Source organism: Rosa rugosa, chromosome 4 (genome assembly GCF_958449725.1).
Source record: "Rosa rugosa chromosome 4, drRosRugo1.1, whole genome shotgun sequence".
Classification (NCBI taxonomy): domain Eukaryota; kingdom Viridiplantae; phylum Streptophyta; class Magnoliopsida; order Rosales; family Rosaceae; genus Rosa; species Rosa rugosa.
Genome location: NC_084823.1, coordinates 46,485,683 through 46,507,527, shown reverse-complemented (window position 1 = coordinate 46,507,527; position 21,845 = coordinate 46,485,683). Strand labels below are relative to the sequence as shown.

At 40.3% G+C, this 21,845-nt stretch overlaps 2 protein-coding genes across 5 annotated transcripts; one reads left to right on the top strand and one right to left on the bottom strand.

The window, feature by feature from the left end:
- Positions 1 to 93: 93 nt before the first annotated feature.
- Positions 94 to 2,353, bottom strand: LOC133743159 (uncharacterized). The gene is made up of 2 exons (XM_062170986.1): positions 1,041 to 2,353; positions 94 to 923 (listed from the first exon to the last, which is right to left on the bottom strand). Exon 1 carries the CDS (start codon positions 1,951 to 1,953, stop codon positions 1,066 to 1,068), a length of 888 nt encoding a protein of 295 aa, XP_062026970.1. The 5' UTR covers positions 1,954 to 2,353; the 3' UTR covers positions 94 to 923; positions 1,041 to 1,065.
- Positions 2,354 to 17,986: 15,633 nt separating this feature from the next.
- Positions 17,987 to 21,687, top strand: LOC133745606 (BTB/POZ domain-containing protein At2g46260-like). Of its 4 annotated transcripts, none has more exons than XM_062173711.1 (6): positions 17,987 to 18,341; positions 19,136 to 19,258; positions 19,626 to 19,732; positions 19,817 to 19,880; positions 20,039 to 20,318; positions 20,643 to 21,687. In XM_062173711.1, exons 1-6 carry the CDS (start codon positions 18,098 to 18,100, stop codon positions 21,454 to 21,456), a joined length of 1,632 nt encoding a protein of 543 aa, XP_062029695.1. In that variant the 5' UTR covers positions 17,987 to 18,097; the 3' UTR covers positions 21,457 to 21,687. The 4 variants fall into 4 exon arrangements, with proteins under 4 accessions (XP_062029695.1, XP_062029693.1, XP_062029694.1 ...); XM_062173709.1 differs by having other exon boundaries at positions 19,590 to 19,732; XM_062173710.1 differs by having other exon boundaries at positions 19,136 to 19,276.
- The last annotated feature ends 158 nt before the right edge of the window (positions 21,688 to 21,845 follow it).

Here is a 21,845-nt window from a genome sequence, read left to right as displayed (position 1 = left end):
CCCTTCTGCATTTTGAAATGATTACCCTGCTAAATGACTTGTACTGTGGGATGCTATGGGAAATTGTGTTGTGTGAATCCCCCCCCCCCCCCCATACATGTATTTTCACTCAAAACAAATTTAGATTGGATTAACAGGCCTATTGGTAAATGGCAGATATAGCTATGTTAAGTAGTCGTTTTTGGCAGAGTGGTTCCCATCTCACTTCCTATTTGAAAATGAAAATGGATACTCTACAATGAGAGGGCAGCTAAATAAAACTTGCTTCTCTTTCTTACACATGTCAGATTATGCTGCTTGAACTCATGACTGATTGACTGGTAGATACTTGAGTTTGCCATTGCTGTAGGTAAGAGATTAGGCTCTTTCTCCATGTCATCTGATTAACTCTTTCCCGTTTACTTTTTCGTTATGTTATGAGTTGTGTTTAGAAATTAGAATCCGGAAATAATTGCTCTGTCAATGCTTGTTTGATAACTCTGTTGATGTTATGTTATACTGTAGACTAGCATGTGCTAGACTCTGAGGAGCCTTGTTTCGGATTTTCATTTTCATTTGAACATTCAATCTGAACGTCATCTATGAATTCAGAATTAAGTGCTTGGTTCAAGAGTAATCTGAGCTTTCAGTCTGCTGCCAGCTTTAGAGATTTTGAAAGTTTATTCTACATACACAATGCTGAAGTTAATAAAGTTTATAAAACGCTGTAATTTGATTAAGAACTATTACTTTTGTTAATATCGAAAGTTAATTGAACAGTTTATCCTTGATTCTCAAACTGACGCTGGTTATGATCTCTTATGAAGAGTTTAATACATCGCATTCTGTTAGTTTTACAAAATTATTTTTCTGGTTTTGGTCTAATGCAAACCACCAAAAACACACTTTTTTATTTAGTACACCTCTGGTTACATGCCATCTACCTGTAAACCATAAGAGAATAATTGTGAAGCAGAGTTTAAACCTTAATGTTTATAGTATTAGCTACTCAGCAATTTCATTTCACAAATTTACAATTCCTTTCAAACAGATTTTGGTACCTCGGAATTGGCTTTAATTCTATCTTCAGATGAAGTGATCAGGTGAAGCTAGGTGTTGGAAACCATTCTCAGAAACTGGCTGAGTTCTTGTAACTCCACCAGAAGGCATTTTGCTACCACGAACCCACCTATTTTCAAGAACTGAATCGTCGTCAGCCTGTTCTTCCATATCTTGAAACTTCTTCCTCTTCCGATGTCTCATACACACCATCCCAAGATAACACCCCAAAATAGCTGCAAGAACTCCAAGGACAATCGCAACTACCCATGAATACCGCAGGATCAGTGGTTTTTTCTTCACTGGAACAACAATTGAAAAATGACCATGACCCGTGGTGTTACATATACCAGGATATATCATGTCACTGAGGTAAACCGTCCCACTGGCAGCAAATGACGCGCATTTTGCATTGGAGTTCAACCGTTCTTCCGATGTCAGATTTGGGAACTGAATCAATATCGACTTCCCCATTGTGTTTAGACCAACCATTTTGGCACTTTTCAAACTTGTATGTGTTGCATCATAAACGAGAAAACCAACAACAGAGGTGAGAAATGAGTAACCTGGAAGACGGTAGAACTGAGATGACAGATTCCCCAAGTCTTGATACACCAAAGCCAGTCTCTTCACATGAGGCATTGGCTTGGTTCTTGATGGGATATGAAAACAGCCGAGCTTTTCAGCACCTCTGTTCCACAGCCTCCTGCTTCGAATCCCTTCAACGAACACTTCCATGCCGGATAGGTTAGCCGGGAGGAGAACCTTGTATACAGCACCCGTGTGAGGCCGGTGCTGCGCAAGAGTTTTCAGGGCCACATCTCTAGCAAACACATCTAAAGGGTCAGTAGTGCTAGAGTTGCTACATGAGCAGAAAAGAAAGACAGAGAAAATCGAGATGAAAAACCAGCTCATATTGTGAATTCTTAACAAACCTAACACGACTAACCCAGACTTCAGTTTCCCAAACAATGCAGATGAACATGGATTTCTATGAGTACTCTACTTGAAGGTTTAGGATTAAAGGGGTTCTCTATAATGATATGTTCTGGCAAAGATGGTCAGCATGCCTAGTGGTCCCTGGAGAAAAGGACTTTTAGAGTACCTTTCATCAAGTGTTTGGTCTGCTCTTGACTTTCCTTAAAGCCAAAAAGGATGAGAGATCTACACTCATAGACGTTGGACTTTAAATAGGTGTGAAATCTAGTCGGGATTTGGAAGGAGATCAGCTTTTACCTTAGAGCATCCAATCCCATTAATCATTTTAATGATGGTAGATTTTGTGGTGAAAAACAAGAAATCTTGGACCATAGAGTTAACTATTCATATTTGTTAGCATAAACAATGACAATTCTTAAGTTCACTCCTTTGGTAAATGAGCATATACACTCGGTCTTGCGATTAACGTATAATAATATTATAATTTTCTAATCCAACCATTCATATTGTATAACGTAATACAAAGATTAGTTATGTAAAAAATCAATTGAATTGAAGACATTTTAGTTATTCATTTCTATGAAATACATGGACGGTTCATCATAATAGTAGTAAGTGTTGTTAGAAATATTCATTTGTTTGATTCAATTAGATAATTAAACAATTTCTGATTCGATTGATTTTTTTACAGAGATGATTTTTAAAGACTAATTTAATATATATATATATAGACCGTTGGATTATAAATTTATTAAGTAAAAGTATGTTAATCGACAATGGAGGTAAATATGCTCTTTCACCCTAGAGGTGAACCTAAGAATTGTCTCATAAACAATGGACATAAATAAAAAAAATAAAAGGAAACAATTTTCCTTTTTTGGTTTTTTTTTACAAGAGTCGATGTCATTTTGAGAAGTCGAGAATATCTATAAAAATGGTTATTTGGCTTCTACGTATACATCGTTTGAAAACTTATCCTCAATCAATATTTATGATTAAAAATATTGAAGTTGAAAAAATAAACTAACAAAATTGAAAACCTTTGTAGTAGAAGTTGAAGGTTTTGAGTATAACTCAAGAACGACTGGTTTCACGATAAAAAAGAAAAGAATAAAAAAATTCACAGCAAATAATTTAGTGAAAACCATCCAATTAGACATTTTCTAGGACTTGTTAGGACTTAGAAGTCGTTAGACTCCAACAATAATGAGCAAATTTTTCATCTAGGTTTTCTTTACCTTTCTTTTCCAATCATGTGGCAGTGCTGGTGACACTAACTCTGTAGATGAGTTTACTAGAGATTTGGTCCTCCTGGTTAATATGTCTGGGATGGTAGTCTCCGTTGTAGGACTTCAAAGCTAGAGATTGTGAAACAGAGGTACGTACTGAAAAGCTCAACTGTTTTCACATGCCACCAAGAACCAAGCTAATGCCTCAGGTGAAGAGACTGGCTTTGGTGTATCAAGACTTGGGAAATCTGTCATCTCAGTTGTACCGTCTTCCAGGTTACTCAATTCTCACCTATGTTGTTGGTTTTCTCGTTTATGATGCAACACGTACAAGTTTGAAAAGTGCCAAAATGGTTGTTCTCAACACAATGGGGAAGCCGATATTGATTCAGTTCCCGAATCTGACATCTGAGGAACGGTAATGCATCATTTGCTGCCAATGGGATGGTTTACCTCAGTGACATGATATCTCCCGGTATATGTAACACTACGGATCATGGTCATTTTTCAATTGTTGTTCCAGTGAAGAAACAACCACTGATCCTGTGGTATTCATGGGTAGTTGCAATTGTCCTTGGAATTCTTGCAGCTATTTTGGGGTGTTATCTTGGGATGGTATGTATGAGAAATCGAAAAATGAATAAGTTTCGAGAAATGAAATAACAAGATGAAGACGATTCGGTTCTTGAAAATAGGTGGGTTCATGTGAAGAGACCAGCTTTGTGGTTAAAAATTAAAAATAAATAAATAAATAAAATAAAAAACTCATCATTCCAGATCAAGCATCGGGTTTCAAGATCTTTGATATCTTGTATAACCTTGGAAATTCTCGACAATGTTGACATCTACTAAACATTGCATCAAATCACAATTATGGAACTAATCTCACAAGAAATAGGATTTATATCGAACTCAAGAGAGACTACAAAACTCAGTGCTTCATGTTTATCGTTCATATTCTAATTTATAGTAATGTATAATGTAGAATCCTTGGGATTTTATGAACTACTTTTTGTGTGAAATAGTTGAGGAAAAAGCTGTGTAAATATAGATCTTTGTTAGATTTCAATGTATGAAGACATGATATTGTTTTTTTTTTGAAGAAAAGAGAAACTTTATTAATTAAGTACGAATAAGGTCGTACATGAGGGCATCCAGTAAGAAGTCTGGAGCAGAGGTAAACCAATCTACACGAATGTTTGAATCAAAGCTATGACTAGCTAAACGATGTGCAACTCTGTTTGCCTGTCTAGGAACAAAATAAACTGCAGCTGCTCCTACAGTAACTAATAAAGCTTTAATCTCTGAGATCAGAGCTCCCAAATCAGACAGGTCGTCAGCTAATGAATTTATAGCTTGTACCGCGATAAGGCAATCACTCTCTACCACTGCCTGAGTGATATTCAAGGCAATCAATAATTCTAATCCATTCTTTATAGCTAGGAGCTCTATATGCAGGGGTGATCTAACAAAGTTAGCCCTGTGAGAGAATGCAGCAACAAATAGGCCCTGCGCATTCCGAATAACCCCACCTGTACCCCCATAAGGAATGGGAGAAAAGAAAGCTCCATCAACATTCAGTTTGAGAATATCTTCAGCAGGGGCAGTCCACTGTTTCCGGTGGACAAGTTGACACCCATTCGTGGCTTTAGACAAGCGATGAGCACGAGAGTACTCCTCAAACCAAGCCATGGCCGTGGCTACCAGTCCAGATCCATTAAGCGAATGATCTCTCCACAACTTATCATTCCTGTTCTTCCAAATACTCCATAACATCACCAGTAATTTGTCAAAAGATTCCGATGACATAGAAGTGACTCTATCCAAAAACTAGTCTTTCCATGGTAGATGAGAAGATGGAATGAAAAAAGGAGAAGCACCGATGATCTCCTTAGATAAATCACACTGACTGAACAAATGTTCCATCGTTTCCACTGCCTCAGAACAAATAACACAGCGAAGATCTCCAGTATATCCCTTATGCGATAGAGCCGCACGAGTAGGGAGAAGGTTAAGTACTGCTCTCCACCCAAAGATGGCCACCTTACTGGGGACTTTGGCCTTCCACAAGGCCCTCCAGATTGGGCCATACGGATCCCCAGTGGAAGATGAAGCAAATATATGGCCAATAGAGAAATCCCGAGCTATGGTGTAGGCCGATTTCACCGAAAAGAAACCGCCTTTGTTTAGCTTCCAAGCCACTCTATCCTGCCCAAAACGCCTACTAAGTGGAACGGACAGAACCTGAGCTGCCACATGCGGATCGAAACACACATGTACTGCAGCTTCATCCCACATCCAAGTGTCCATATTGATCAGATCAGCTACTCTCTCGAAAACGGTATCCGAAGGCTTGACTAAGGCATGATGGGAGACTGATGGTATCCAGTCTTGATCCCAGATACTGACCGACATCCCATTACCAATCCTCCACGATAATCCAGCCTGAAGAACTGGCCGAGCTTCCATGATACTCCTCCAGGAATACGAGGGACGCTCTCCCATGTCAGCAGAGAGGAAAGTACTATGAGGATAATATACTGCTTTGAAAACCCGAGCCACAAGGGAATTTGGCTGAGTAAGCAAACGCCAACCCTGTTTAGCTAGCATAGCAAGGTTGTGGGCATGGAGATGTTTAAACCCCATTCCACCTTGTTCTTTTGGAAGACACATTCGCTCCCAAGATCTCCAATGGATTTTTCGTTTTTCATCAGTACTTCCCCAAAAGAATTGACAACAAAGCTGTTGCAAATCATCACAGAGGGACTTTGGTAAAGCATAACAATTCATAACATAGTTAGGGAGAGTTTGAGCAACAATCTTGATAAGCAATTCCCTGCCCCCAACACTAAGGATCTTGGTCCGCCAGCTAATCAACTTCTTTGTAAGTCGCTCTCTCAAAAACTCAAAGATAGCCTTCTTATTGTGTCCAACGTGTATGGGTAGCCCGAGGTACACTCCATGCTCTTTAACACATTCCACACCCAAGATATCTGTCAACTCATTTCTCGTATGCAAACTCACGTTCCCGCTGAAAACTACACTGGATTTCTGTAAGTTTATGTGCTGCCCCGAAGCCTTAGCATACACGGCCAGAATATTCTTGAAAGCTCGACATTCACCTACGGAAGCTTCGCCGAACAGAAAGCTATCATCTGCAAATAGCAAATGATGTAAAGTGAGAGCCATGGGAGACATGGTAAACCCTTTAACAACTCCACTTTGTACAGAAGAAGAAATCAGGGCTGAGAGTCCCTCGGCACAAAGGATGAACAAGTACGGAGAGAGTGGATCCCCTTGTCGAATACCCCTAGAAGGTAAGATGAAACCTGTAGGAGATCCGTTAATCAAAACTGAGTAGCTAACCGATTTAACTGTTGCCATTACAATCTGAACCCAATTCGAACAGAAGCCTAACTTGAGTAGGACTGCCTCCAAATAACGCCTGTTAATGTCTAAAAGTTCGGCGGTAGCTGAACCTTTGTTAACGCTGATCCGGAGGGCGGATCGATACTTGTGACGTTCTCAAAGCCTCCGCAACCTGTCAAGTAAAATACAAAGGGCGTCAGAGGGAGACCGCGTTGGGCGGTCTTCAACTCTCCGATGCCTAAGTTAGTCAATGTATTTATGTTGACAAAGTAACAGTAGGTAAGTATTGAATGCGTAATTAATGAGGAGAGAGGAGAGAACCTTTTATAGGTGAGGAAGAGGTTGATCTTCTCTTTGTTTTCGATGTGGGACTGATGTGCTTCAGTCCCCAGCTCTGGGAGCTTCTGATGCTACCTTGGCGCGGCGCGTGGCGGCGCGTTGGCGGTGATCTGGGGGTGATCCGCCGCCGAGGTTGTAGCCCGCCTGGCGGTGTGTTTGCATGTCATTCCTTTGGTTGGAATTAGTACATTTGGCGGTCGAATGAGCGTGGCCCATTATAGCTAATTATGCTTGCAAATGTACATGTATGTACAACGCCATTCTAGCCGATCATAGGCTTTAGAAATATCAAGCTTTAGAGAAAAGAAACCATCAACCTGTCTGCGTAGTTTCTTCATAAAATGAGCAATTTCGGTGGCTACCAAAGTGTTGTCAGAAATCAGTCTTCCTGGAACGAAAGCACTCTGCAGTGGGGAGATGATGTGGGGAAGCATACTCTTTAATCGATTTGCCAGGACCTTAGAGGCAATTTTGTATACCACATTGCATAACGCAATGGGTCGCAAATCAGACACTTGCTTAGGTTCTTTTACCTTGGGAATCAACGTGAGATGAGTGAAATTGGACTCCTGGGATATCTGCCCTGTACGAAGAATCTCCCGCACAGCCATACAAACATCATGTTCAACAATACTCCAAAATCTTTGAAAGAAACAAGGAGACATTCCGTCTGGCCCTGGAGATGATTTGGATGGATGCATTTGAAACAGAGCTTTCTTGATCTCCCCATCAGAGTAGGGTGCAGTGAGCTCATTATTCATAGAGGAGGAAACCTTAGGTTCTAAGCAAGCAATAACCGTTTCCAAAGCATCGGGTTCAGAAACACCTGCCTTGAAGATAGATTCATAGTACTTGATGATAAGTTCATTCACTTCTTCTGGATTGGAAGTCCACTGCCCTGCTGAATTAATCAAACCCTTGACTCGGTTCCGACATCTTCTATTCGAAGCACGGCGATGGAAAAAGGCCGTATTGCGGTCTCCATCTTTCAACCATAAAATCCTTGACCTCTGCCTCCAGTACGTCTCATTAGCATACAGTAGTTCGTTCAAACGAATTTGAAGAGCTTTCTGAATCTCATAATGTTGCGGTTCAAAACGCTGTTTCATCAAAGTGTCAAGCTTATCCTGGATGAGCCTCATCTCAGTTTGTCTTTGCTGAAAAACTCCAGTATGCCAACTAGAGAGTAGACAACCAGACTGTTTAATCTTTAAACCAACCTGTGACATTGGCTCCCCGACAGTTGGTAACATCCATCCTTGTTGAATAACCTTCGAGCAATCTGAGTGCTGTAACCACATCTCCTCAAACCGGAATGGATTTGGGGTGCGATTTCTAATAACTGGTTGAGGGGAAACTTCAATAAGTAACGGACAATGATCCGATCTACTAAGAGGAAGTGTAATGCATCTGGAGAAAGGATAAAGCTCGCGCCATTGTATAGTTTGGCAGGCACGGTCAAGTCGTTCTTTGGTAAAACGATTAGACCACGTGAAACGGGATCCAACGAACCCCATATCCAACAACTCGCAATCAACCAGCGCTTGATGGAAACGAAGCATCTGTGCTGCACAACGGGGAGGGCCACTCGATTTGTCGTCATGATTGAGTACCTCATTAAAATCCCCGGCTACGAGCCACGGTAACCGACTCTGAGCCGCTAGGGTGCGCAACAAATTCCAAGTGATATTCTGATTCGCTGTTGTCGCTACACCGTAAATGCCGGTGAAACAAAATACGCCCGCAGACCCTACAACTCCAACTTCCGCATCAATATGATTAACAGAGTAGTGTCTGAGGCGAACAGGGACTTCATTGCGCCAAAACAAAGCTAAGCCACGGAAATCATCCTCCTTTGGTACACAAATGACACCGTCGAAACCAATCCGACGTCGAACTGTTGTTAAAAGATCTGGTGCCGCTAGGGTTTCAGAGAGAAACACGAGACTAGGGTTTTGTTGACGAACAATGGTAACAAGTGCATCCTGGGTTTCCACGTTATTCAGACCTCTGCAATTCCAAGATAGAATTTTGAAGGCCTGCATGGAGTGCTAGATCTGGAGTAGTAGCCGTCGGCGGCCTAGGGTTTGATAGGGCGAGAGAGGGAGGCTCTTCTAGGGTTTACTCGCTGTTATTTTTATTTGTCTCTGAAGACATGATATTGTTAGTAGCTGTATCTTTCATTTTAACAAAAATATTTACTTTTAATATCGTAAAAATATTGGGTGTCATAAATGCGAACATCTACAAATTTATGTTTAACTCAAGAATTTTACCTAGTATTTCATAGATTAGGCGTCCATTTGTACTTTTTCATTTGAAAAGGAGAAAAGTCAAAAAGAAAAAAAATTTGCATTTGCCTTTTACTCCTGGGTTTGGGCCCTAGTTCAAGTTTCTGAACAAGAGTCGAACATTTTCAGTAGGGTATTAGGTTTACTGGAGTTTATGGGATCCATTCTCATGGTTTGCGCTTAGTCTCCATGGCTAGTTTTGAGGTCACGAGTGTAAGTTTGGGTTGAATCTAGTACCCATCACTTAACCGGACACGAGCCCACATTTTGAATTGTTGAGAAGTAAATCAGTTCGTATCTTCTATACTAGGAAAGTAGTAATCTGTTTGTATTAGGTAATCAATTGTGAATATTCTGTACACCTTAATTGTAGGTGACAGGACCCGCCCCGAATTTCACCCTGAAATCCGAGGTGGCCCTGCGGGGCCCACCTTAGAGATAACTCTACCGAGAACTGGTCGAGTCACCCCTAAAGTGGACTACCCAAAATAGTAACCCACAATAGATCAGAGCCAAACAAAGAAGTGCGGAAGCTATTCGTCAACTATGCCTCGATCCATGTACGCCCGACCTCAACTAATAGCGCCTGCAAACTGGGCATTAGAAACCGAAAGGCCCAGGGGAAAGTAGACGAAAAACGTTAGCGTGAGTGGACAAAAATAAACAATTTAAAAATAAGAATGATTTTATACTTTCCCACATTTATTTCATTAAAAACCTCGATGCATGCACAAATGGTAAAACACATTTAGCTTTAAATCCAAGGATTTCAAAACGATAAACCGACTAGCCTTGCTAGTCAAAACATTCGAAAATAATATATCGTAAAACTGAAATCTCGTTTCTCAAGAAGATAAGACCAGCCCCGCTGGCTACAGTGAAAATCGGACTAGCCCCGCTAGTCAAGCAACGATAAAATATGGGGAAGAAGTTTCACCATACGAAAGAAGGGAGCCTCCCAGGCTCGGGTCGGAGTGTCCCACACTCTGGAGCATCCCATGCTCTGCTCTTACTCACCCACAAACACATAGTAAGCAGGGAGGAGTACTAATAGGCTAGCTAGCAATAAATATGACGACCCAGGTATGGCGGGTAAAAACCATTCAAATCCAGTAAATCTATAAGGCTTCCCCATGTCCCACGAATAAAGAAAACACGGGTACGATTCCCAACCGTACCCGGAAATTCTCGTAAAAGTCGTCTAAAGCAACAGCGTGTCCCACACGCTAAAAGAATAACTAGATTAACAATAAAGCATTCCCAATGCCAAAATCGAAAGTCAATAAATAACAAGAAATATAATCCCATCAAAATCCCATTTCGAAAAATATTCCAGAAATCTCAATATCGACGAATAAAATATATTAATAAATTCCGGAAATCACATCGGAAAAATAATTCGTCGAAAATCACTTAAATCACAAGTTCAAATCCGAGCGAATAAAACTCACGTTCCAAAAATCATGATGGAAAATCCAAGCAATATTCCAAAACCGAAATCATATCCGAAACTAAAATAATATGATAATTAATAAAACATTAATTCGAAAAATAAATGCATGCATCAATATTCAAAAACAAACGTCCACTCACAGTACTAGTTGGCGACCACGCAAACGAGTCCCTTCATCTAGCCGTAGCTCGCAACATTGCCCTGTACACAATTATATTTCCGTAAACGGCAATCCGATAAAATAAATACGAACCTAAACGAAACCCGAAAATCTCTATCTCCAATACTTCTCAAATTCCACCCAAATCTCTTCCACAACACCAATTCCTCAATCTACATATTCCACAATGAAAACGAGGGAAATCCAACGGTCAGATTTCCAACAATTCCACCACAAAACACCGAACTTCGAAAAATCACAAACAATTCCAAACTCCTCCAAAATTCACCAAACTTCACATACAAGCTCTATGATAATTATAGGATTTAATGGACTAAAAACTGGAATTAAATGTCAGCCCTACACGCCACCACGCGCCACCCACAGTGGCGGCGAGTGGGACCCACGCGCCGGAGCCACCACCTCCGATGGCCACCAAATTTGGACAGCACCACCTACTCAACAAGCCTAATCTCTTTCTCAACTACAACGTAATCCAATTTTACCTCGAAGTGGTCGAATCAAGCCGGTGAAGAAAAGCCCGAAACTTCAAGAACCCTAGAAATGAAAAATTGTCAATTCGACATCTACAATGCAAATTGAAATGAAAGACCTTAGGGGAAATGATCTATGTTAAAAACCGAACCTTCGATGCCAATTTCGTGGCCGGAAACGGCCGGAATCGTCGGAAATCGATGAAAGTTCCGATCTGCTACAGTAACCTTCACAGCTCAATTCCGAGCTCCACCGGTCGAGCCACCGCAAAACACCACCCCAGGCGTGACCAGAGTGAAGAGGCGAGCCAGCTGATGTCCGGATTCCATCGTGGGTCGGCCGGAGGAGGAAGAAATCGGAGGAGGAAGAATCGGGCCGAAGAGGAAGAAAAGGTCGGGGGAGAAGAGAGAGAAAAGCCGGTAAGTTTCCAAAAATGGAAACTTACCACAGTAACTCGGCTATTTATAGAAACTTACCATGAACAGTAACCGTAAACAGTAACTTTACTATTTCGCTTATAACTTTCGCATACGAGCTCCGATTTTTACGTACCACATATGCACGCGCTCGGTTTAATGTCCCCTACAACTTTCATGAATAACATTTTCTCAAATTTTGACCCGAACAAAAAGTCAATTTTTAGGGCCACTAAAAGTACTAAAATGACAGTAAAAGTGAAAGTAAATATCGTTTACCGTCCAAATGACTAGTAAACCGGTGAATTCAGGTTCGGGACGTTACAGTAGGGATAGTTACCTTGTAGAGGAAAACACTACTTGTATATCAGTTCTATCGTGAATGAATGAACCATATGTTTGCCAAATCATCTTCTTTTCATGGTATCAAAGCAGGACGAAAATCCTGTTTCTGCTCACGCTGTGCTTTGCGTTCTCGTACAGTAGATTGGTTACCCATTAGGTCAGAAGGCTTACAAGTTGTATGACCTTTCCTCTCATAAGGTGTTCACAAGTCGTGATGTTGTCTTCCATGAGTCTGTCTTCCCTTATGAGCCTGGTTGTCCAGTTCCTACTCCTTCCACACCAGTTGGACCCATCCCCTCTCCCATTTCCCTGCCATATGGTTCAGACGAAGATTTTCCGTCCAGCTGCGATCGATCGCTCCCACCCAACGATCGATCATCTTCCATTCCAGAACCTGTCGCTCCAAACGATCGATCGCCCCCTACCTATGATCGATCGTTTCACCCTCCAGACCCTACTGCCCTTCCAAACGATCGATCTCCGTCTTCTGACGATCGCCCATTCGCCCCTGTCCCTCTTTCCGTTCCCGACGCAGCCAGCCACGATCGCTCGTCCCTCCCTGTCAACGATTCCTCTCTTCCCGATCCTCCATCCCCTTCTCCATTACCTAATCCACCACCTCCACCACCCGCATCCTCTCCTCCACCACTGCCTCTACCAGATCCTCTCCATCGTTCTAGTCGCTCTACTGCTCCACCGATCAAACTGCGGGATTATGTGTGCTCTACCATCACGCTGTCCTCTCCGGATCAATCGTCTTCCTTGTTTCCTGGTCCAACTAACGGTACACGGTATCCCTTATCCAATTATGTTTCCTATGATCGTTATACACCCGGATATCTCTCCTTTGTTGCCCAGATCAGTCACGCTATTGAGCCTCGTACATATGCCGAAGCAGCACCTCATCCTCAATGGCAAGAAGCTATGTGTCATGAGCTTCAGGCTCTCCATCACAATGGTACATGGTCACTCACACCTCTTCCTGCCGGCAAGACACCCATTGGTTGTCGTTGGGTATACAAGATTAAGCATCGTTCTGATGGTTCTGTTGAGCGTTATAAAGCTCGTTTGGTGGCTAAGGGCTTTACTCAGATGGAAGGTGTTGATTACCAAGACACTTTTTCTCCCACTGCCAAAATTATCACTGTGCGTTGCCTTATTGCTCTGGCTACTGCTCAGCGTTGGTCCCTTTCTCAACTCGATGTCAACAACGCCTTTTTACATGGAGATCTTCATGAGGAGATTTATATGACACCTCCTCCTGGTCTTCGGCGATAGGGGGAGGAACATCTTGTTTGTCGCCTTCACAAATCTCTATATGGCTTGAAACAAGCATCTTGGCAGTGATTTGCCAAGTTTTCAGATGCTATACAGTCAGCCGGTTATGTTCAATCAAGAGCTGATTATTTGTTATTCACAAGACGACACGGCAAGTCCTTTACTGTTCTTCTGATATATGTTGATGATATCCTAATTACTAGTAATGATTCTGATAGTATTGCTGCACTCAAGAAATTCCTGCATAGTCAATTTCATATTAAAGATCTAGGTGATTTGAAATATTTTCTTGGCATCGAAGTCTCTTCCTCCGCTCATGGGACTTTTATTTCCCAACGTAAGTATGCCTTGGAGATTATTAAAGATGCAGGATTGTTAGGTGCAACTCCTGTTGATACTCCCATGGAGCGTGGCCTAAAGTTGTCAAATAAGAGTGATGTTCTTAAAGATCCATCTCGATACAGGAGGCTAGTTGGAAGGTTAATTTACCTTACTGTCTCAAGACCAGATATTACTTATCCAGTTCATGTTTTGAGCAGATTTATGCATGAGCCACGCAAATGTCATATGGAGAGTGCACTCCGTGTTGTGAGGTATCTTAAGGGTGCTCCAGGTCAAGGGTTGTTCTTTTCCTCCAGTAATGACCTCAGGTTATGTGCTTTTTGTGACTCAGATTGGGCAGGATGTCCACTGACTCGAAGATCAACCACAGGTTATTGTGTTTTCCTTGGATCTTCATTAATCTCATGGAGGTCAAAGCGACAGAAAACTGTGTCGCTTTCTTCAGCTGAAGCGGAGTATCGAGCAATGACAGGTGCGTGTTGTGAATTAACACGGCTTCGATATCTCCTTAAGGATTTAGGGGTATTGCATCAACAACCTGCCTTGTTGTATTGCGACAATAAGGCAGCACTACACATAGCAGCCAATCCTGTTTTTCATGAAAGAACTCAACACATAGAAATGGACTGCCACTACATCAGAGATAAAATTCAAGATGGTTAAGTTGCAACAAAGTTTGTGAGTTCTACACATCAGTTGGCTGATGTCCTTACCAAAGCCTTGGGAAAGGAAACTTTCTTTCCTATGATTCGCAAGTTGGGCGTTCGGGATATCCATTCTCCAACTTGAGGGGGAGTGTTGAGAAATAAATCAGTTCGTATCTTCTATACTAGGAAAGTAGTAATCTTTTTGTATTAGGTAATCAATTGGGAATATTCTGTACACCTTAATTGTAGGGATAGTTACATTGTAGAGGAAAACACTGCTTGTATATCAGTTCTATCGTGAATGAATGAAACATATGTTTGCCAAATCATCTTCTTTTCATGATCGAATTGTTGTAAATTTCTCATTTTTTCTTTTAATTTTCCTCCCTTATTCTATAATTTTAGATTTTCAAAAGTAAAGAAAAGATATATTAGAAAATAAAGAGACACACAATTTTAGTCTCTTGCATAATCAATGTTGGTAAACGATGATGTTATCGAAGTTGGCCACACCCTTTGGTACAGCAACTAGCTAGTTTTCTTCCCCATTAATGTTGACATTTAACATTTACAGAATTCTTCAACTTAGAGAGTAAAAAGTACAAAACCAAGCTAATGAGTCTAAAATGACTAAATGAGTTTGTTATTACTTAACCCTGGTTAATTAATCCGAAAAGTCAGGACCTCAGACAAGATGAACTTCACAATTGTAATTGTACAATTGTAATTGGAACCAAGTTTCAACCAATTCTTCGATTTGTATGTTAATACTTACACTAGTTACCGTAGAATATACTTTAAGAATGGTTAGACTTCTATATGCCTCCTACATTTCCCTAAGATGAGAGATTGATCACTCCAAGGCTAAGTGACCAACGGCTAGAATCATTTCCAGCTCTTGAGAGGAGGTAGTCTTCCACGTGAAAATTGAGCTCCAAAATCCTTTTAAGCTTAAGAGGAGCTTGAATCTCCCATGCTTCAAAGCACTACGTGACTAGCGGCTATTGTTTTTTTTTTTTTTTGAAGTAAATTTCATTAAAACAATCAACGAGTACACTAATTTAAAATGACATCCCTTATAAAGTCGGGAGCAGTATCAAACCATGTTTGGCTAACATTATTGCATGCTTTGCTTGCTAACCTATAAAGTTGGGAGTAGTAACAAACCATGGGTAGCGGCTACTATTCTTAGTTCTACTGAAGTATATAAACTAAAAAATGAATAAATAAACATAACAAATATAAATAATGTCAATCTTAGATTTGTAAACAAAAATATTACTTTTCTCTCTCAAAATGGTTAGTTTCTTCCAATATCTAACTTAAAATTATTGGTTTCTTGCCTTCATTGTAAACTGATATGGATTTCAATAACAACTTTCCCCCACAAAAAATAATCAGGTTTCTCTATCAAATATCACATATTCATAGTTTCATCATTGCCATCGATTATCATGCTGATGATATGTGCTCAACATGAAAATTTGAACGAGATTCTTCTATGCCAAAAAATATAATGATTTAAACCATTACAAAACAAGTTTCATCCAACTAAATGACTAACCAACCATTCAAATCTAACCCCAATTAGATGCTTCCGAGTTTAAACCCACATCAAAAAAATACTTCGCACACAGAACAGTCAACCATATACGTACTTAGCAAACTAATTGACATTAACTAGGTACAGAAAGCAACCATAAGAAATTACTGCTGTCTGAAAACGTACGTAAGAACAATTAGTCCAAATCATGGTTACAAGAAACACGATATAGTCCTTGGCTCTAAAAGAAAATCAACTAATTTATACTGGCAATATTGTATATCAACAGCGCCAAGAGCAAAGAGAGGGGCAAAAGGAAGCATTTATTTCCGTAGGAAGAGAGATTATGACTTAGTACTAAGCCATCCAAGATCTTCTTGAGTCACAGGCTCAGGCTTATCTCTGAATTCTGATAGAGGCAAGCAAGTCATCGATCATATCCGGGTGGAAGTCCTTTAAGAACGCAGGAAACAAACTCACAATCTTCAACAGGAAACGCCACTGCTTTGAGGTCATTGGTGATTTGCTTAGCTAGCTTATTCTAGATATTAATTCCTTCCTGCTGAAACACATTCTCAGGTTGTGTAGGCGATCCTTGAGATTTCGTACATGAGATTTTGCATTTTGAGCCAATAGTTTTTCCAAGTTCATCCACAGAGCTTGTCCACTTGTGCATTCTCTTGTATATCGGACTATCGGAGCATGCAAGCTCGTATATAAGCTTGCGTTAATCCTAGTCAGGAGTGTTTGGTCCCATCTTGATCCACTTGGTGTAGGTAGGGTTCTCGACTTCTTTGGTGTCATTGTAATTAGTCAGGAAGTGTGGTGGACACTTCTCTCTTTCTTGGACGAGGTTTAACATGTCATTGGCTCTTAGGATTGGGATGAACAAGGATTTTCACAGCACATAATTCTCCCTCGTGAGTTGGACTGGCATAAGCATGGACATATTTTGAGGCTAGGAGCTGCAGCACCAACTCCGATCTGTGACGTTGAAGAAAGGTCGATGATGATGAGGAGGAGTTGGTAACCGGAGACTAGTGGGACTGTGGGAGGGAGTCTTCAGCCATGTTGCCATGTTGGTTTGTGTTCTAGGTTTTTTTTTTATGCCAGAACACTTCCTTGAATTAATGCTTGAGTTAACGAAGAATTACGAGTTTTTATTGTTCTTCATTAAGAGATACTTACAATGATACAAGAACTACTTATGACATCATATTTACATTAGAACTACACAAACTATACACAACATAAAAGAAATCCTATTCTCAATTATATTATAAATTAATTATATACCATGACAACAATTATATATAAAATAAAAATTAAATTAAATTTTAAAAAAATTGGTAAGTTGTAACTTGTTGGTAAGTTATAATTTCATTGTTACTGACATATGTTTACTTTTTTGTGGGCTCCCAGAGTGTGGCAAACCCCTGCCCTTCAAGATCGAGGGTGAGATTTATTTCTTACATCGTTTTTATCTGAGAAGCTAATATCACATGATCTCTTATTTGATTAAATATACACACACACCATGACAACAATTAGTTCTAGTTAATTTTAGGTTCTGTTTCAAAACAAAGCAAACCACTCTTTCTAATAGAGGATTTAACTTTTGCATTACACAACTAGCCTACCTAACGGAATATAACAATTTAAGTTTAGCAGCATCAGCTAAGAAAACAATTACTCGTGTGAAGTTTTCAAAACTAGCTAGCTAGGCGGTGATGATAGAGTCTACATATATGCTTTAGCTATTGCTATAGGCTCAATAGATGTTATTGTGAAGCCAGCCAAGGCCGAAGTTGGTAGCACCTAACCTGCTCATCATTGTGAACAAGATCATTATCTCCGACACTTACAATGAAATAGTGGGGTAATGGGGAATGTTTTTTTAAGGTCAATTACCCTTTACAATGATGGGATGAAATTTCAAAAATAATTATTTCTAATTCCGATTCATGAGAATTAGTAAACAATTTACGAGTTCTCCTATTAACTTGAACCACTATTTCCTTTTCAAAAAAAAAAGACCATCCTCATCGAAACGGCAGCGTATTGTGTTCGAAGTGTTTTCTATACTTGCAATGCCACCCGTGCGGTTCAGGTAAAAGTTGAAGAACTTTTTTCTTGTATTTCAAAAACAACAGACGGCTCTGAACCGTTAGTATTCTCATTTCAAAACGAAAGCTTCGTTTTTATTCCGGCAAATGAAGGAAGCCAAGGTCGAGCAGTTCTCCGATCCGCCGCCGGTCATGGAATCGGACTCATCCCCCAGCCCCGAACCGGACTTCACCTTCGCCTTCAACGACCGCAATTTCTCCGATCGGGTTCTCAGGATCGAAATCCTCCCCGACATTTTGGATTACAAATCGGACGGTGAGGCGTACGCCAGCATCTCTGAATGGGCGCGTAATAGAAAGAGACGCAGGGCGGAGAGCAAGAGAGAGAGTGGTAGGGCCTCTTTTTTCTTTCCAAGGTTTCATTTTTTTTACCCCCAATTGATGAAATTAGGGTTTTGTTTTTGTTGTGGAAATGAGGGATTTGGGAGGAAAGTTTAGGTCTTTAGTGTTTTGTTTGTGGCTGTGTGTGTGGAAACTATAGACCTTAAGTGGGTATGTATGAATTTGGATTAACATTAATGGGTAGAAATTGCCAAATTGGGTTCGAAAAGGGTGGATTTGTTTTGCAGTCTCTGCACAACCATAGAAAAGCACCATTTTGTGTTATTTTCTCTCTGTTACTTGTATAGCATCTGTGAATTTGGAGTTTTGTGATTCAAAAGGCTACATGTTTTAGATGGTTGTTTTAGTTTCTATGTTTTGATTAGTGGTGTAGTGCACTCTGATTTTACATGATTATTAACAAGTTTAGGATGCGATAGTCGAACAAAGAGTTTACAGTTTAAATACTCAGGATTGTTGAATTCTATAGACTGCGTACCTTTCTGTTGATTGATATACGCTATGATAGGCTGATGGCTTAATGGCCTTTGTATGGTTGTTTTTTTGTTTCTTTGGTCATTCTGTTACATTTGTTTTGGATTTGAGTTTGTAACTGTTTAGGCCTTTGTATGGTTGTTTTTTTGTTTCTTTGGTCATTCTGTTACATTTGTTTTGGATTTGAGTTTGTAACTGTTTAGGCATATATCTTGCATGTATCTCAGCACACTTACTAGGCTTACTTTGCCTTGTTGGTTAAAATAACATGGTACTGAATTGGAGAATTATTTGCGGTTTTGCTCTCAGCTGAGGACATTATTGTGCGATGTGAGGAGCAGGTCTTAAACTGTAACATGCCTGATACAGAGGATTTTGCGGCATGTGAAAATCAAGACGAGGATGCTGTGGGAATGATTGAGTCGCCTTCAGGTTCTCACTTAAACTCAGGTTTCGTACATTATTTTGATCTGTCTGTTTTACTTTTCTTTTTTCTTTGAAATCTATGAATATATGATGAAGCTTCCAATATCTCTGAGATGAAATCGTATGAATTTCATTGTCTTCGATTCTTGGATACTGAGAACAAAAAATTTTGTTTTTATCTAAGACTAGTAAACTGCTTTTGTGTTTGTAAATCCATTTTATTACAAATGACATAGCACACAGTTACATATCCTGATTTTGTATGCTATTTATTGGCCGCCATAGTGTCTTGTATGTTGATATGAAATTATTGAGTGGTTGTGGTATCATTTTGTAGATTCAGTACGCAATTATGTCAATGATGAAGCTGCAGGTAGCAATGACTCGTCCTGGATCTGGGATTGCTCCACAGTTCTGAGGGTTGAAACCATACATATAAGTTCACCGATATTGGCTGCAAAGAGTCCCTTTTTTTATAAGGTGAAAGATCCTGTTTTGGTGATTGCTGGTTTCTTTTAGTGGCTGTCTCCAGTCACTCACTTGTTTGTTTTATGCCTCCCATAGTTGTTTTCGAATGGGATGGAACAGTCAGAGAAACGCCAAGCAACTCTGAGAATTCATGAATCTGGTACTCTTTCTTTTGAGTTGTATTATCAGCTAATTAAATTTGTTGATTTATCTTTATAGGAAATTTGCAAACTGTAACTCTGCTATTTTTTCAAGAGAAAAGAGTTTATCTTGTACAAGCCTTTCTAACTGTATCTATATCTTCCAATCTGACTGCAGAAGAAGCAGCCCTCATGGACCTTCTTAATTTCATGTATAGTAATACTTTGTCCACGACAACGGCACCTTTACTGTTGGATGTGCTAAAGGCTGCTGACAAATTTGCAGTTGCATCTTGCATGAGATATTGCAGTAGGTTATTGGGACAATTACCTATGACTCGTGATTCTGCCTTGCTTTATTTGGACCTTCCCTCTAGTGTTCTGATGGTTGATGCAGTTCAGTCACTCACAGATACAGCAAAGAAGTTCCTGGCTGACTGCTACAGAGAACTAAGCAAGTGAGCTCTTTTTCATGCAACTCCAGTCTTGTCTTAATCATTCTTAATCATGTTTCAAGTGCTTCATACCTTTTCTTTGAAGTCCCTTTTTGTTTCAATAATCTTTGTTAAATCTAGTTTTCAGAGCCTCTATATTTCCTGAACAGGTAACAATATTTTGTCTTCCCTGTTGTCTGATATCAAAATTTTACTTGTGGCCTGAATCTTTAAAGCATTTGTTTTATCCACTTTTACTTGAATAGATCAGGCTACATAATCTGATATCTGGTATACTTCATTTGCAAATTCAGAAATATAATTGTTGAAGTGCTGCATTCTTACCAGGTTTGTGGATGAGGTGTTAAACTTGCCCCTTGCTGGTATCGAGGCTGTACTGTCTAGTGATGATCTCCAGGTTGCATCAGAGGATGCTATTTTTGATTTGGTTCTTAAGTGGGCACGGTTGCATTACCGGAATGTCGAAGATCGACGAGAAGTCATTGCTTCACGCCTTGCTCGCCTCATTCGTTTTCCTTACATGTCCTGTCGAAAGCTTAGGAAGGTTCTAAGCTGCAATGATTTTGATCCTCAACTGGCATCAAAGATAGTGCTTGAGGCTTTATTTTATAAGTCTGAGACACCACACAGGCAGCGCTTCCTTGCTGTAGAGAATGCTAACGCCACCTATCGCGGCTTTGTGGATCGTTCCTACAAGTACAGGCCAGTGAAGTTAGTGGAATTTGAACTACCCCGTCCACAGTGTATTGTGTACCTCGATCTGAAGCGCGAAGAGTGTGCACGCTTGTTTCCAGCTGGTCGGGTGTACTCACAGGCTTTTCACCTGGGTGGGCAGGGCTTTTTCTTGTCAGCCCATTGCAACATGGACCAACAGAACTCCTTTCAGTGCTTGGGGCTGTTTTTAGGGATGCAAGAGAAAGGATCAGTTAGTTTTGCAGTTGACTATGAATTCTCAGTAAGGGTAAAGCCCAGTGAGGAGTTTCTGAGTAAATACAAAGGTACTTACACTTTCACTGGAGGGAAGGCTGTTGGGTATAGGAACTTGCTTGCTACACCCTGGACAACATTCATGGCCGATGACAGCATCTATTTCATCAATTCTGTCCTTCATCTCCGGGCTGAGCTCACCATCAGGCAATGACTCTTTAGGGACTGGTTAGGAAGAGCGAAAAATGCCTTGCATAACAACTTGTAGTTTAGATGTCTGGCAGGCTTAGGTAACTTCTTGGCATCACAGACTGGGTAACAGTTGTTTCAAGTGATCCCTGTCAAGTTCTTGGTACATAGATCCTGGTCAGTTTGTACTCGTAACTGTTCAGGCCGAAAGAAATGAAAACGTAGGGTTAGTGAATAACACATTTTCTTATTTATTATTTGCTTTTAAAATGCTTTTTTCATTCAGCCTTGCTTTTGATGGCTTCCAGTTAGAGTTAAGAGCTCTTACTGTTGTTCCTTGAAAATGTATCATCATGGTAATTTGGTGTACTACAGTACTATAATATTTCAATCAATGAATTTATTCCCTTTGAA

Bases quoted from the DNA above. Each gene is read 5' to 3' on its own strand.
- LOC133743159 (XM_062170986.1), bottom strand. From the start codon at position 1,953: ATGAGCTGGTTTTTCATCTCGATTTTCTCTGTCTTTCTTTTCTGCTCA.
- LOC133745606 (XM_062173708.1), top strand. From the start codon at position 18,098: ATGAAGGAAGCCAAGGTCGAGCAGTTCTCCGATCCGCCGCCGGTCATG. The intron at 19,277-19,589 runs GTTTCGTACATT...ATCATTTTGTAG, and splicing joins AGGTTCTCACTTAAACTCAG to ATTCAGTACGCAATTATGTC. The intron at 19,881-20,038 runs GTACTCTTTCTT...ATCTGACTGCAG, and splicing joins TCTGAGAATTCATGAATCTG to AAGAAGCAGCCCTCATGGAC.